The sequence below is a fragment of the Nerophis lumbriciformis genome, linkage group LG14 (assembly GCF_033978685.3).
Source record: "Nerophis lumbriciformis linkage group LG14, RoL_Nlum_v2.1, whole genome shotgun sequence".
Lineage (NCBI taxonomy): Eukaryota > Metazoa > Chordata > Actinopteri > Syngnathiformes > Syngnathidae > Nerophis > Nerophis lumbriciformis.
Genome location: NC_084561.2, coordinates 9794059 through 9806974, shown reverse-complemented (window position 1 = coordinate 9806974; position 12916 = coordinate 9794059). Strand labels below are relative to the sequence as shown.

The 12916-nt window shown below is 40.4% G+C and overlaps 1 protein-coding gene across 5 annotated transcripts in view; it reads right to left on the bottom strand.

The window, feature by feature from the left end:
• The window catches only part of nek1 (NIMA-related kinase 1), a 37511-nt gene that overhangs the window by 4024 nt on the left and 20571 nt on the right, over nt 1–12916 (bottom strand). For 4 of the 5 annotated variants that reach the window (XM_061976091.1, XM_061976097.1, XM_061976093.1 and 1 more), the window contains 9 exons: nt 10528–10762; nt 10297–10425; nt 9797–9973; nt 5740–5937; nt 5556–5658; nt 2813–2865; nt 2499–2716; nt 580–734; nt 74–453 (listed from right to left, as the gene is read on the bottom strand). In XM_061976091.1, the coding sequence (XP_061832075.1) occupies nt 74–453; nt 580–734; nt 2499–2716; nt 2813–2865; nt 5556–5658; nt 5740–5937; nt 9797–9973; nt 10297–10425; nt 10528–10762 (1648 nt within the window). The remainder of the gene's footprint in view (nt 1–73; nt 454–579; nt 735–2498; nt 2717–2812; nt 2866–5555; nt 5659–5739; nt 5938–9796; nt 9974–10296; nt 10426–10527; nt 10763–12916) is intronic. The other variant, XM_061976094.1, reaches the window with a different exon arrangement.

Sequence of the window (12916 nt, the reverse complement as noted above, 5' to 3'; positions counted from 1 at the left end):
ATCCCTATTCTTATTTTTTAACCAATCCTAATCTTTGACTATTCTTATGAATCCAAAACATGTGCTGTCCTACCTGAATGCCATTCTTCATTCAGTTGGCTATTGAGGTCTTCCCCGACACCACTGCTGAGTAACTCTCCTGCTTCCTCATCACCCGGACTCCCGTTTGAGTGATCTTCATCCTCCTCGCCCTCTTCATCTTCCTCCTCGCCCTCTTCATCATCATCATCATCAGCAGCAGCATCCGCCTCATTGTCATCATCACCTACAGCCATGTTGTTGTTGTCCTGTTCAAGCTCTGCCGCCATCCTGTTGAAAATGTCTTCATCTTCAGCCTTTCCATTGAAGTCCCCTCTTCCATCCTGTGCTGGGTTCCTCATGAGTTCACTCTCCTCGTGCAGTAGTCGCTCCATGGATGCCCGGATATCCCGGAGGTCTTCATCCTCGTAAGCGCTAAGAGGCAAGTAGTTTTCCAAGAAAAGACAGGATTACACAGGATTGCACCGTGATGGCTACTGTGTTTATGATTTTCTGACCACTGTTGCAAAAAGCATGCTTTTTTTCGTGTGATTGTCTTACTCCTCTGTCTCAGAAAGGTCCTCATCTTTGGCTTCATCCCGGTCCTCGTTTTCCACGATGTTGTCTGGGGCAATGTGGTCCTCGGTGGTCATGGCAGAGTCCCGCTGAGAGATGAAGACTTGACTGAGGTCTGGGAGGGAGCATGTCCGAAGCATCTGAAAGCATCATGCAGATTACTGCTACAAAACCACTCGAATGCTGCCACGTTTACAAGTTCCTTAAAGGGGAACATTATCACCAGACCTATGTAAGCGTCAATATATACCTTGATGTTGCAGAAAAAAGACCATATATTTTTTTAACCGATTTCCGAACTCTAAATGGGTGAATTTTGGCGAATTAAACGCCTTTCTATTATTCGCTCTCGGAGCGATGACATCACAACGTAACGTCACATCGGGAAGCAATCCGCCATTTTCTCACTTTCGTCGGTGTGTTGTCGGAGGGTGTAACAACACGAACAGGGACGGATTCAAGTTGCACCAGTGGCCCAAAGATGCGAAAGTGGCAAGAAATTGGACGAAATTTGTTCAAAATACGAGGGCGTGGAAAAGCCGACGAAATGGTCAGTCGTTTGTTCCGCACATTTTACCGACGAAAGCTATGCTACGACGGAGATGGCAAGAATGTGTGGATATCCTGCGACACTCAAAGCAGATGCATTTCCAACGATAAAGTCAAAGAAATCTGCCGCCAGACTCCCATTGAATCTGCCGGAGTGTGTGAGCTATTCAGGGACAAAGGACCTCGGTAGCACGGCAAGCAATGGCGGCAGTTTGTTCCCGCAGACGAGCGAGCTAAACCCCCTGGATGTCTTGGCTCACACCGTCCCTTATGCCACCGAAGATGATCAAGAGAAGAATATCGACCCTAGCTTCCCTGTTCTGCTGACATCAACTCCAAAACTGGACAGATCAGCTTTCAGGAAAAGAGAGCGGATGAGGGTATGTCTACAGAATATATTAATTGATGTAAACGTTATTCATTACTCGCGGTTTTACGTAAATTATTATACATAAACTGTGTTTACCAATAATTTAGCTTAAAAACATTTATTTTTTTCAATCATTCGAGTACATTCGGGTAGTCTTGGGTAATGCAGTATTGTGTGTCTATTTAGGTATGGTTAACCTGAGTGCTGAAATCGTGGAAAAATATATGTTCTTAGCGCGCCTGAAATGGGCTGTCTGCACTCTCAAAGTGCATGTTGTTGCCAAATGTATTTCATATGCTGTAAACCTAGTTCATAGTTGTTAGTAATTATCTTATCAGACAGTGTTAAGCCGCTGAAATCAGAGTCTGAATCCGAGCTAATGTCGCTATACCTTGCTGTTTGTTTGTATTGGCATCACTGTGTGACGTCACAGGAAAATGGACGGGTGTATATAACGATGGTTAAAATCAGGCACTTTGAAGCTTTTTTTAGGGATATTGCGTGATGGGTAAAATTTTGAAAAAAACTTTGAAAAATAAAATAAGCCACTGGGATCTGATTTTTAATGGTTTTAACCCTTCTGAAATTGTGATAATGTTCCGCTTTAACAAGCAAGACATACCAGGTAAAATAATGTTATGTCTTGAAAACATGCATCTTTGCCTGTGTGTCCAGATAGAATACTTTATTTATCCCACAATAGGGAAAATTAAATGGTGGCAGTGCAGAAACAAAGGACACAAAAATAAGTTAAAAACACATAAAAACAAGAGGGAAACACAAACATTGAAAATGTGGCTTATCAACGCCTACAGCTGCCAGCACTAAAAGATGACCCTGTTTTGATGCTATGGTAAATGTTATGTTGTGGCCAAAATTTTGTGGGCACTATCGGCAAAGGGTCGCCAACACACATTTAACTATATTTATTATTTTGTAATTTCTTGTCCAGTTAAAAAAAAAATTTACATCTGCAGGTTTGTACCTTGGGGTTGTTGGAATCAAACATGCCTGTAGAGAGCCCAATGAGCAGGGCATTGTGCTGCTTGGAGCGCAGTGGCGACACGGAGCGTGAGCGAGACGCTAGAGAGGAGGAGGATTCATCCACTGAGGACTGAGCGGAGAGCAAGGCTAGCGCAGATGTGCGCCTGTGAGCTGGAGAGCGCAACCTAATAAACAAGGGCTCCTCGCCCTGTGATGCACCTGCAGCAGGGATGGATAAGCGTGTATTTCAGCATGTATATTATAAAAACGTTTAGCATTAATCTCACTGTATGGATATCACAACTTTTAACTTACTGTCCAACTTCCCAGCAACTGCTTCTCCCTGGCCTGTAGTGCTCTCTGGTGGCCTGGAAGAAAATATTGCTGTCAAACAAACAATGCTTTTGCTGTATTTTTTCATTCACCATCTCAACTTCAAAATAAAACCAAGAGTGGAACTGTATAAATCGGAGTATTTTCCAATACAGTCGCCCCTCGCTATTTCGTGCTTCTAATTGCTGTTTCATGTTTCACTACGGCATAGCTAAGCAAATTTAACATATTTTTGGACTAAATTAATCATTTAAGGCTAAATTATTTTAAAATAATACATATAAGGTAGTGTATTGCACAGCAAATTATCATCACTGAACATGTTGCAGTATTTTCACAGGTTAGTTAGTGGTTGTATGATGAAGGTTCATTTGGCCTACTGATAATACATTTTTATAAGCAAGGTTTTGTCTATTAAAGCCTGAATAGTAAAATTGTTTGTACCCAAGTTAAGTTAAAGTTAAAGTTAAAGTACCAATGATTGTCACACACACACTAGGTGTGGTGAAATTTGTCCTCTGCATTTGACCCATCCCCTTATTCACCCCCTGGGAGGTAAGGGGAGCAGTGGGCAGCAGCGGTGCCACGCCCAGGAATCATTTTTGGTGATTTAACCCCCAATTCCAACCCTTGATGCGTAGTGCCAAGCAGGGAGGTAACGGGTCCCATTTTTATAGTCTTTGGTATGACTCGGCCGGGGTTTGAACTCACAACCTACCGATCTCAAGGCGGACACTCTAACCACTAGGCCACTGAGTAGCTGACACTTCACAGTCCTGCAGGGCCGTACCTGGCTGTCCAACAAACAATCGGCCCCCACAACCCATATAACTCTTTACACACAACACGTGACACCTCTGATGAAGGCTGCAGAGGCAAGGTAGCCGAAACTTGTCAGGTACAAACAATTTTACTATTCAAGCTTTTATAGACGAATCTTGCTTAAAGACGGTTAGTGGTTGTGTTCAAGAACTGTGTGTGTGTGTGTGTGTGTCTATATTACTGTACAGCAGCCGAACTTCTACAAAAGGTGCCCAGAACCCACTCAAATATTGCATAAGAAGGGACTCATAAATAACGGATGAAAAATAAATTTACATACAATTATGTAGTTCTAAAATATATAAACTAAATTAATGATGAAAATATTTTCTAACTAAACTGTCAAGTGCAAATTAAAATAAAGCTTCACCAATTTAGTCAACATTTTTGCGCTTAAGAAACTTCTCTATGATTTTAGCTCCAGACTTCTTCTCTTTGATATTGTCATTACTGCCACAAGTGGTGAAAACATGCTTTACAACTGCGTACCGCTGCTGTCCATATGGACCACAGCAGAAAAACTGATATTTTTGGCGGCCTTCTAGAGCAGTGTTTTTCAACCTTTTTTGAGCCAAGGCTCATTTTTTGCGTTGAAAAAAATCCAGAGGCACACCACCAGCAGCAATCATTAAAAACCGAAACTCAGTTGACAGTAAAAAGTCGTTGTCGCAATTGTTGGGTATGACTTTAAAGCATAACCAAGCATGCATCAATCTAGCTCTTGTCTCAAATTCGGTGTACTGTCACATCACGCCGTCACTTATTTTGACTTTTTTGCTGTTTTCCTGTGTAGTGTTTGAGTTATAGTCTAGCACTCCTATTTTGGTGGCTTTTTCTCTTTTTTTGTTATTTTCCTGTAGCAGTTTCATGTCTTCCTTTGAGCGATATATCCCGCATCTACTTTGTTTTAGCAATCAAAAATATTTCAGTTGGTTTATCCATCTTTGTGGGGACATTGTTGATTGTCATGTCATGTCTCCTGTACATTGTGGATGCCGTCTTTGCTCCACAGTAAGTCTTTGCTGTCGTCCAGCATTCTGTTTTTGTTTACTTTGTAGCCAGTTCAGTTTTAGTTTCGTTCTGCATAGCCTTCCCTAAGCTTCAATGCCTTTTCTTAGGGGCACTCACCTTTTGTTTAAAGCATTAGACACAATTTTACCTTCACGCTGCGTCCCGCTGTTTCCGCCATCTACAAAGCAATTAGCTACCGGCTGCCACCTACTGATATGGAAGAGTATTACACGGTTACTCTGCCGAGCTCTAGACAACACCGACACTCAACTACAACACATCATTTGCAGACTATAATTACTGGTTTGCAAAAAATATTTTTAACCCAAATAGGTGAAATTAGATAATCTCCCACGGCACACCAGACTGTATCTCACGGCACACTAGCGTGCCGCGGCACAGTGGTTGAAAAACACTGTTCTAGAGGGACGCTCACGGCCCAACAGTTGTACAGTATTTCTTATATGCATTACAGTAGAGTACATGTTTTATTTTACATTATTATGTATGTCTACCATATTGGGTAAAACAAGTGTAAAGGTGATTATAGGGGTGTTATTTCATGTCTAGGAGGGATCTAACAATGTTAAAAAACACATATTTAGGTTACAAACAGGTTTTTTAAGCTCAATGTAAGACAGTATTTAATTTATAAATTAGAATTTCTAATTAGTGGAAATTCACTTATCCCAGTCAGGTATGGATCCAATTAACAGCGATAAACAAGGAACGACTGTATTGTAAATCAGGATAATTCAGGGTTTTTTTAGATTTCCTCGTTCATTTGGTGTGTGTCATGTATTAATGGAATGTTATGAAATAATCAGATTGCCCCCCGTAACCAGTGAAAAGGCAAGATTAGAAATATTATCAATATAGGATGGATAGTTACATTGGCTGTGGAGCCTCCTCCTCCCACGCACGATGCAGGTGCATTGAAGACTGTGGTGCTTTAGGGGCTTCTTCCAAAACCATTGATTCCACATCTGCTGGCTCTAACGACAAACAGACTGTATTTCAACCGACATTCTACTATGAATGAGAAGCTGGGATGTCTGATTAAGTTAATTTCTTACCCTGGATCTCATCTGCACTGTGTGGCTCAGTGTGTCCTTTCATTGCACTTGCATGCTCTGGATGTGATGCTTCTGTTGCAGCAGCGCTTTCCAATGGAACCTCTGGGCTCTGAACAATGGCAGCTGTCCTGCACTCTGAGCTCACGTCCTTTTCACACGTCCTCGCCACCTCCACTTCTAAGGTCTGCTTCTCCTTATCTAAGAACATCAACACGCAAAATGAACGCTCATACGTTACAGTACATTCTTACAAGCATTCATAATTCATTGTCATTCATTGCCATTCATTTAATGTCTGTCACTGGGGTGTCAACAGTCTACCCCAGAATATTAATGTCCCTCCAGGGTTTCGCATTTGTGCCAATTCACGCAAATTCAATCACCGCAAATTATGGGCGCAACTTTGTCCAATCCCCACAATTTCCCTGCACATTTAGGTCAATCAACATTTTCACTAGAGATGTCCGATAATGGCTTTTTTGCCGATATCCGATATTGTTAATCTCAATTAATCTCACTCTTAATTACCGATTCCGATATCAACCGATACCGATATATACAGTCGTGGAATTAACACATTATTATGCTTAATTTGGTTGTGATGCCCCGCTAGATGCATTAAACAATGTAACAAGGTTTTCCAAAATAAATCAACTCAAGTTATGAAAAAAATGCCAACATGGCACTGCCATATTTATTATTGAAGTCACAAAGTGCATTATTTTTTTTAACATGCCTCAAAACAGCAGCTTGGAAGTTGGGACATGCTCTCTCAGAGGAGGTTGAGATAGGCGGGGTTGGGGGGGCGGGGTTGAGGCGGGGTGCTTAGAGGGTAGCGGGGGTGTATATTGTAGCGTCTCGGAAGAGTTAGTGCTGCAAGGGGTTCTGGGTATTTGTTCTGTTGTGTTTATGTTGTGTTACGGTGCGGATGTTCTCCCGAAATGTGTTTGTCATTCTTGTTTGGTGTGGGTTCACAGTGTGGCGCATATTTGTAACATTGTTAAAGTTGTTTATACGGCCACCCTCAGTGTGACCTGTATGGCTGTTGACCAAGAATGAATGGCATTCACTTGTGTGAAAAGCCGTAGATATTATGTGATTGGGCCGGCACGCAAAGGCAGTACCTTTAAGGCACGCCCCCAATATTGTTGTCTGGGTGGAAATCGAGAGAAATTCGGGAGAATGGTTGTCCCGGGAGATTTTCGGGAGGGGCACTGAAATTCGGGAGTCTCCCGGGAAAATCGGGAGGATTGGCAAGTATGACTGACTGGGAGACGCAACTGCTCTGTACTTCTCCCTACGTCCGTGTACCACTCCGTACAGCAGCGTTTTAAAAAGTCATAAATTTTACTTTTTGAAACCGATACCGATCATTTCTGATTTTACATTTTAAAGCATTTATCCGCCGATAATATTGGCAGTCCGATATTATCGGACATCTCTAATTTTCACCAATCAAATGTTTTAACATTTTCTTGCAGAAATACACAGTGCACTTTGCTGTAGCTTAAAGGCAACATTTACACAGAGGTCTAGAAGGCGCTAACTTTCCATATATATCCCTCTACGGCTTTTAGTACGTAATGACTTGACTACGTACAAACGTAACACATGCAAGCGCATTTGCTTTGGGTGTTGTTAGCTAACAATACCAATGTGAATAGTGCGCTGTCATTGAATGTACAGTATATTCTATCATAACAACAACATGACTGCAAATTGTTTGTTGCTTCTCTTGAACTGCTTTTGTATGCGTGCACATGCTCCCTGCGCGTACGTGTTGGCGAGACAGGGTGAGTAACCGCCATAAACACCAATTATTTATTCGGGCCGGTAAAAATGTTTCTTACACAAACTTAAAATATAGACAGTTTTAAAACCAATATGTTCTGCGAAACCACTAATGATAACATAAGCTAGCCAATGTTGTTCTTGTTCTATTTTTTGCTTTGAAAATTTTTTACTGTGCGCAAGTTGCAAACAGCACCTTTAATCACTTCAATAATAATATTTAGCAAATTGTTTGTGCCATGTTGGTTATACGCTTTTCTCCGTTTTTGTTTGTATTTGTTTATCAATTACTTTTCCTTCAGCAATTTTTTTATTATAAGTACATAGGGAAAATGACAACAATTTAATGCAACTTTCTCTTTCTCTTGCAATTTTATTGCAACAAACACAAAAAATGTGCACTTTCCACTGCAATTTTTGTGAAGCACTTCTACAAATTCAGGGTTCTCAAAAAAGACCTGGAAGATCCTAGGGCGACTGATAAATTGTTGTCAATTTAAAAAATGTTTAATATGAAAATAAAGCATATTTTGTAGGGCTTTCAAAATTAACAAGTTAACACGTGATTAATCACAAAAAATATTTCATTTTTAATGTACACACTTACATTAATCAAGCAATTTATTTTGACCATGCATAGTCATTGACCTTAAGCGCTATACGGTCCAAAATGAGTGAGGAGACTGCGATTGGTGTGCTCACTGGCGAATTTCACTCCAAAATACAGCTTAAAAGAACTAAAGATAAAACTGTTACCAAGTTTTGTGCAAATAAATGACATACATTCAAGGAAAACGTTTAAAAGCGTTCCCGGATGACATTTTGACAATGAAATTTCATTTGTGTCCAAATAAAAAGGCTCTTTTCTTAAGCAAATTTTAATCATGCAAGCGAGTAGACACCTGTGATTAATCATGATTAATCTAAATTTCAAAATGTGATTCATCTGATTTTAAAAAATATTATTTTACAGCCCTAATATTTTGTTAGAGCTGTTGAAATCCTCTGCTTTTTGGGGTTAGGGTTACAAAAAGCACTAAAAACACTTATTACAAATTCATAAAAAAAAGGGAATGTCATGTTATTGGAAAGCCTCAAAACATCAAAACTTTAGCCGCTTTTTAAAAATGCTGCTGTGAAATCAGGCATTTTAGGTCGCATCAATCACAAAAAAGGCTTCACAATTCTGGAGGGACTGAGTTTCCAACTGTAAATAAGCCATTCCACAGACTTATTTTCGCTTTTTTTGTTTTTTACCAGTGCTAAGTGTTACTTTACTTCATTAAAGTGATAAGTAAGCCAGGCTGAATTATTTGAATAGAAGTTAATATTGGAAAGCCATGACAAGTTAGAATGAATTCATTAAGGCAGTGTTTTTCAACCACTGTGTGCCGTGAGATATTGTCTGTTGTGCCGTGGGAAATTATGCAACTTCACCTAATTGGTCCAAAAAATATTATTTGCAAATCAATAATTATAATCTGCAAATAATGTGCTGTTGTCTAGTCTCTGTGCTGTACAGAGCTCGGCGGGGTAACCATGTAATACTCCATATCAGTAGGTGGCAGCAAGTAGTTAATTGCTTAGAAGTCGGAACGCGTCAAGGATGGTTTGTCGTCATCCCAATATGCAGAGCACACCGGGAGACAGCGTGCAGGTAAAAAAAGTATGTTACGCTTAAACCAAAACTGAACAAAAGGCACGTCCCGCTAGGAAAAGGCATTGCAGCATAGGGATGGCTATGCAAAACTGAAGTAAAACTGAACTGGCTACAAAGTAAACAAAAACAGAATGCTGGACAACAGCAAAGACTTACAGTGTGTGTCCCTAAACGACATGACAATCAACAATGTCCCCACAAAGAAGGATAGCGTCTGCACAACTGAAATAGTCTTGTTTGCCAATACAAAGCAGGTCAGGCAATAACACTCAAAGGAAGGCGTGAAGCTGCTACAGGAAAACACCCAACACAACAGGAAGAGCCACCAAAATAACAGCGCAAGACTGGAACTAAAGCACTACACACAGGAAAACAACAACGAACTAAAAAAATAGACAACCTGGTGGAGTTTCATTTTTTAACGTTTCTGCTGGTGGTGTGCCTCTGTATTTTCTCAATGAAAAAAATGTGCCTTGGCTCAAAAAAGGTTGAAAAACACTGCATTAAGATACTATTTGCGACAGTGTTGTACTACCTGTAGAAAACCCTGGAAAAAAAGTCTGTATAAAGTTTTTGGTGATTTTCCAAGATTGAAAAAACACTAACCAGGACTACAGAAGGCCTCTTCAGAGATGCTGGCGGTCTCCAACAGCTGTGTGAGTGGTTGAACTTCTGCCTCCTGAAGAACTTTCAGTATCTGCGAGTCAGGACTCGGACTCCATACCTTCCTTTGAGCTTCTTCTGACAGTACAGCCAGCCGTATTACCTCACCCACGGTTTGCTCTGAAAAACATACACATACGTAGATACATTCCTAAAATAATGATTTATACATCTCTTCATTTCTACTGCAGGTGGCAATGCTCAATTCTAACCGAGTGCCTACACAGAACAAATAAACAACTTATGCGGCAACATGAGACAGAAAGTTACATGTTTTGTCATAACCTCTTGTTTCTTGCTACAAACTACAAAAGCCACAAATGTGTCTTTTTTTCTTTGTGTTCGTCTAGTTTGCTTCAAGATGTGTGTGCATACATTATTGATTGATCTCTTATTATAATAAAGGAACATCCAATCTGGGCAGCTGGGTCATATTAACTCACCTATAGTTGGTAAGCATGTCTCTTCTAGAGTTTGCTGGGCGGTAGGGAGGACAAATGGAGCTCCTGCCTCCCACTTCTTCCTGTCTCCACCAGAAAGTGGACGATCTTCTGGAGACACTGACGCAGCTGCTGAGACGATGTTAAGGGAAGAAAAAAACAAACCATATCATTTTGAACTTTCAATAAACCGAATTGCCTTTGCGTCACATATTCTATCGAGAATTTACTTACTGGTTGTATTCACGCATAAGTCCTTCAAGGTTGGCACAGCAGCAGGAAGTACAGAAGGTTCTACTGGATCACAATTTTTCTTTTGATCTTCGCTGGTAAGGAGGTTCTCGGCATTAGGCTGCTTGTGTTGGGAAGCAGGACCTTTTTCTTCAGGGCTGGTTGCTGACTCCTCTACTTCATCCACGGTGCTCTGGGGATTCAGATTAAGTCTGCTCAGGATCTGCTTCTTCTCACTCTAATAGAAAAAAGTGTCAGGCACTGTTAAGAAATACAAACTGTTTCATGTTAAATGCATGGAGTAGGGATGCACAGTATTATTTTTCGAGCCAACGCCAATAACCTCCGGCTTCTCAAAACAGATACACTATTTTTTTATATCTATATTTTTTTACATTTGGATTTAACAGTAGTTTGTGTACACTTAGGGGTATGAAATAGTCAAACAAAGGTGGATTTGACTAATTGTACCTGTAGATTTGTCCTGACATAAGCCATTACGGTGAGCCTCAATTTACAAACCCCTTTATTTGGGAACTTTTCGATTTACAAATTTTTTGATCAAACCAAATTTTCCTCTGTGTATTGAAGAGATCGTACCACAGCACGTTTTACTTTTTAAATTATTTATCGTTGTAGCAAAATGGTTGTTGAAGTTAAGGATTGTTGTGATTTCTGATCGTTTGTGAGGGCACCAAAGGGACTTCTGAGCAGTGTTGGGTTAGTTACTGAAAACCAGTAATTAGTTACAGTTACTAGTTACTTTATTTCAAAAGTAACTCAGTTACTAACTCAGTTACTTACACCAAAAAGTAATGCGTTACTGTGAAAAGTAACTATTTAGTTACTTCTTTTTTCCCCCCTTTTTTTTTAAGGCTCCCATTAATGCCCTTTTAGCCTTCATTTCAGTACTGTTATTGCACTGAAGAATAATACAATGTGTTGATCAACTTGACATGCATTTGCATCACTGAACTCTGCTAAGCAATGTGCTCTACATACAACACACAAAGACAAAGATATGTTTCAAAGGGCCAATTTATTTCAGGCCAGAAAAAATTGACAAAACTATTTTAAATAGCTGCAACATAATGGCACTTTAACTTTAAGTAGATAGGATCTTTGATCCAAGACACAACTTACATTTAACTAAAATGTTATTTTCTTTGTGCTCGACAAAAGAAAAGTATTGAGAATATCTCCATGTTAAAAAACTCGACTTCTGGCTTCTCCATGATGTCTTGTTAGTTGTTATGAGAGTAGCGTATGTGTGTGTGTGTGTGTGTGGCCCTTTAAGATATGACAGCATGTGAGGTGAGTGACGTCAGTGAGTGAGTGGGCGAGAGAGGTGAGGGACCGGCGACAGTGAGTGCTTGCAGGTGCTCTAGCTTGGTGGATGGCTGCGTACAATAAAGTCACAAAGTTGCAACAAACCGCCGGTCTCGTCATTCACCCTCAGCTGTAAAGACCCACTGCCGGGTAAAGTGAAGGTTGTTAGCGCCGAAGACGTACATAGGCCCTGGAGGAACGTCTCCCCTGCGCTCCTCAACTGCGGTATGGGAGTCCCCCCCGCCCCCACCCACACAAAGCACGCCTTTTCTTTTCCACCGCTGCAATAAAACACACTCAGATCTTCTGTTTCTAGCCGATACTACATGAAAAATAACGTAAAATAACGCAGTAACGCATCATGTAGTAACGGTAACTGAGTTACTGAATATAAAAAATAACGCGTTAGATTACTAGTTACCGCCGAAACTAACGGCGTTACAGTAACGCGTTACAAAGTAACGCGTTAGTCCCAACACTGCTTCTGAGTATGTGCGCATGTTGGCAGAGCAGCGAATACAGGACAATTCAGGTGTTTTAGCTTTTTACTAAAGAGATAGTTGATGTATCACCTCCTTGTTAAGTTTGTTGGATTTACAGGACTGTATAGCACTTTATATTTTGTTCAAAGTGTACAAACCTTCACTAAAATAGGGACTTTTGTTAAGGCTGGAACGCATTATTCATATTTGCATTTTTTCTTATAGATAAATTTGCTTCAAAATACAAAGTTTTCGATTTACGAACCCTGTTCAAGATTTAAGTTTGTAAATCGAGATTCCACTGTACTGTTTCTTCAATGATGGTAAAGGGCTGGTAGTCCAGCGCCATTATTTCCATGATGAAATTACAGATCGCTTTAGCCCTCATGTTGTCAGTGGGAAACTCTTTGCACTTTTCAGACGCCGCAGCAATAAGAACAAGCTTTTTGCGGCTGGCTTTGGGGCAGCGGGCATCTTCGAAGGCTTTCAAAACACCATAGATACAGTATATAGATAGATACTTTATTGATCCCGAGGGAAAGAGCATAGAAAGAATCATACCGATGTTGGCGTTTCAGATG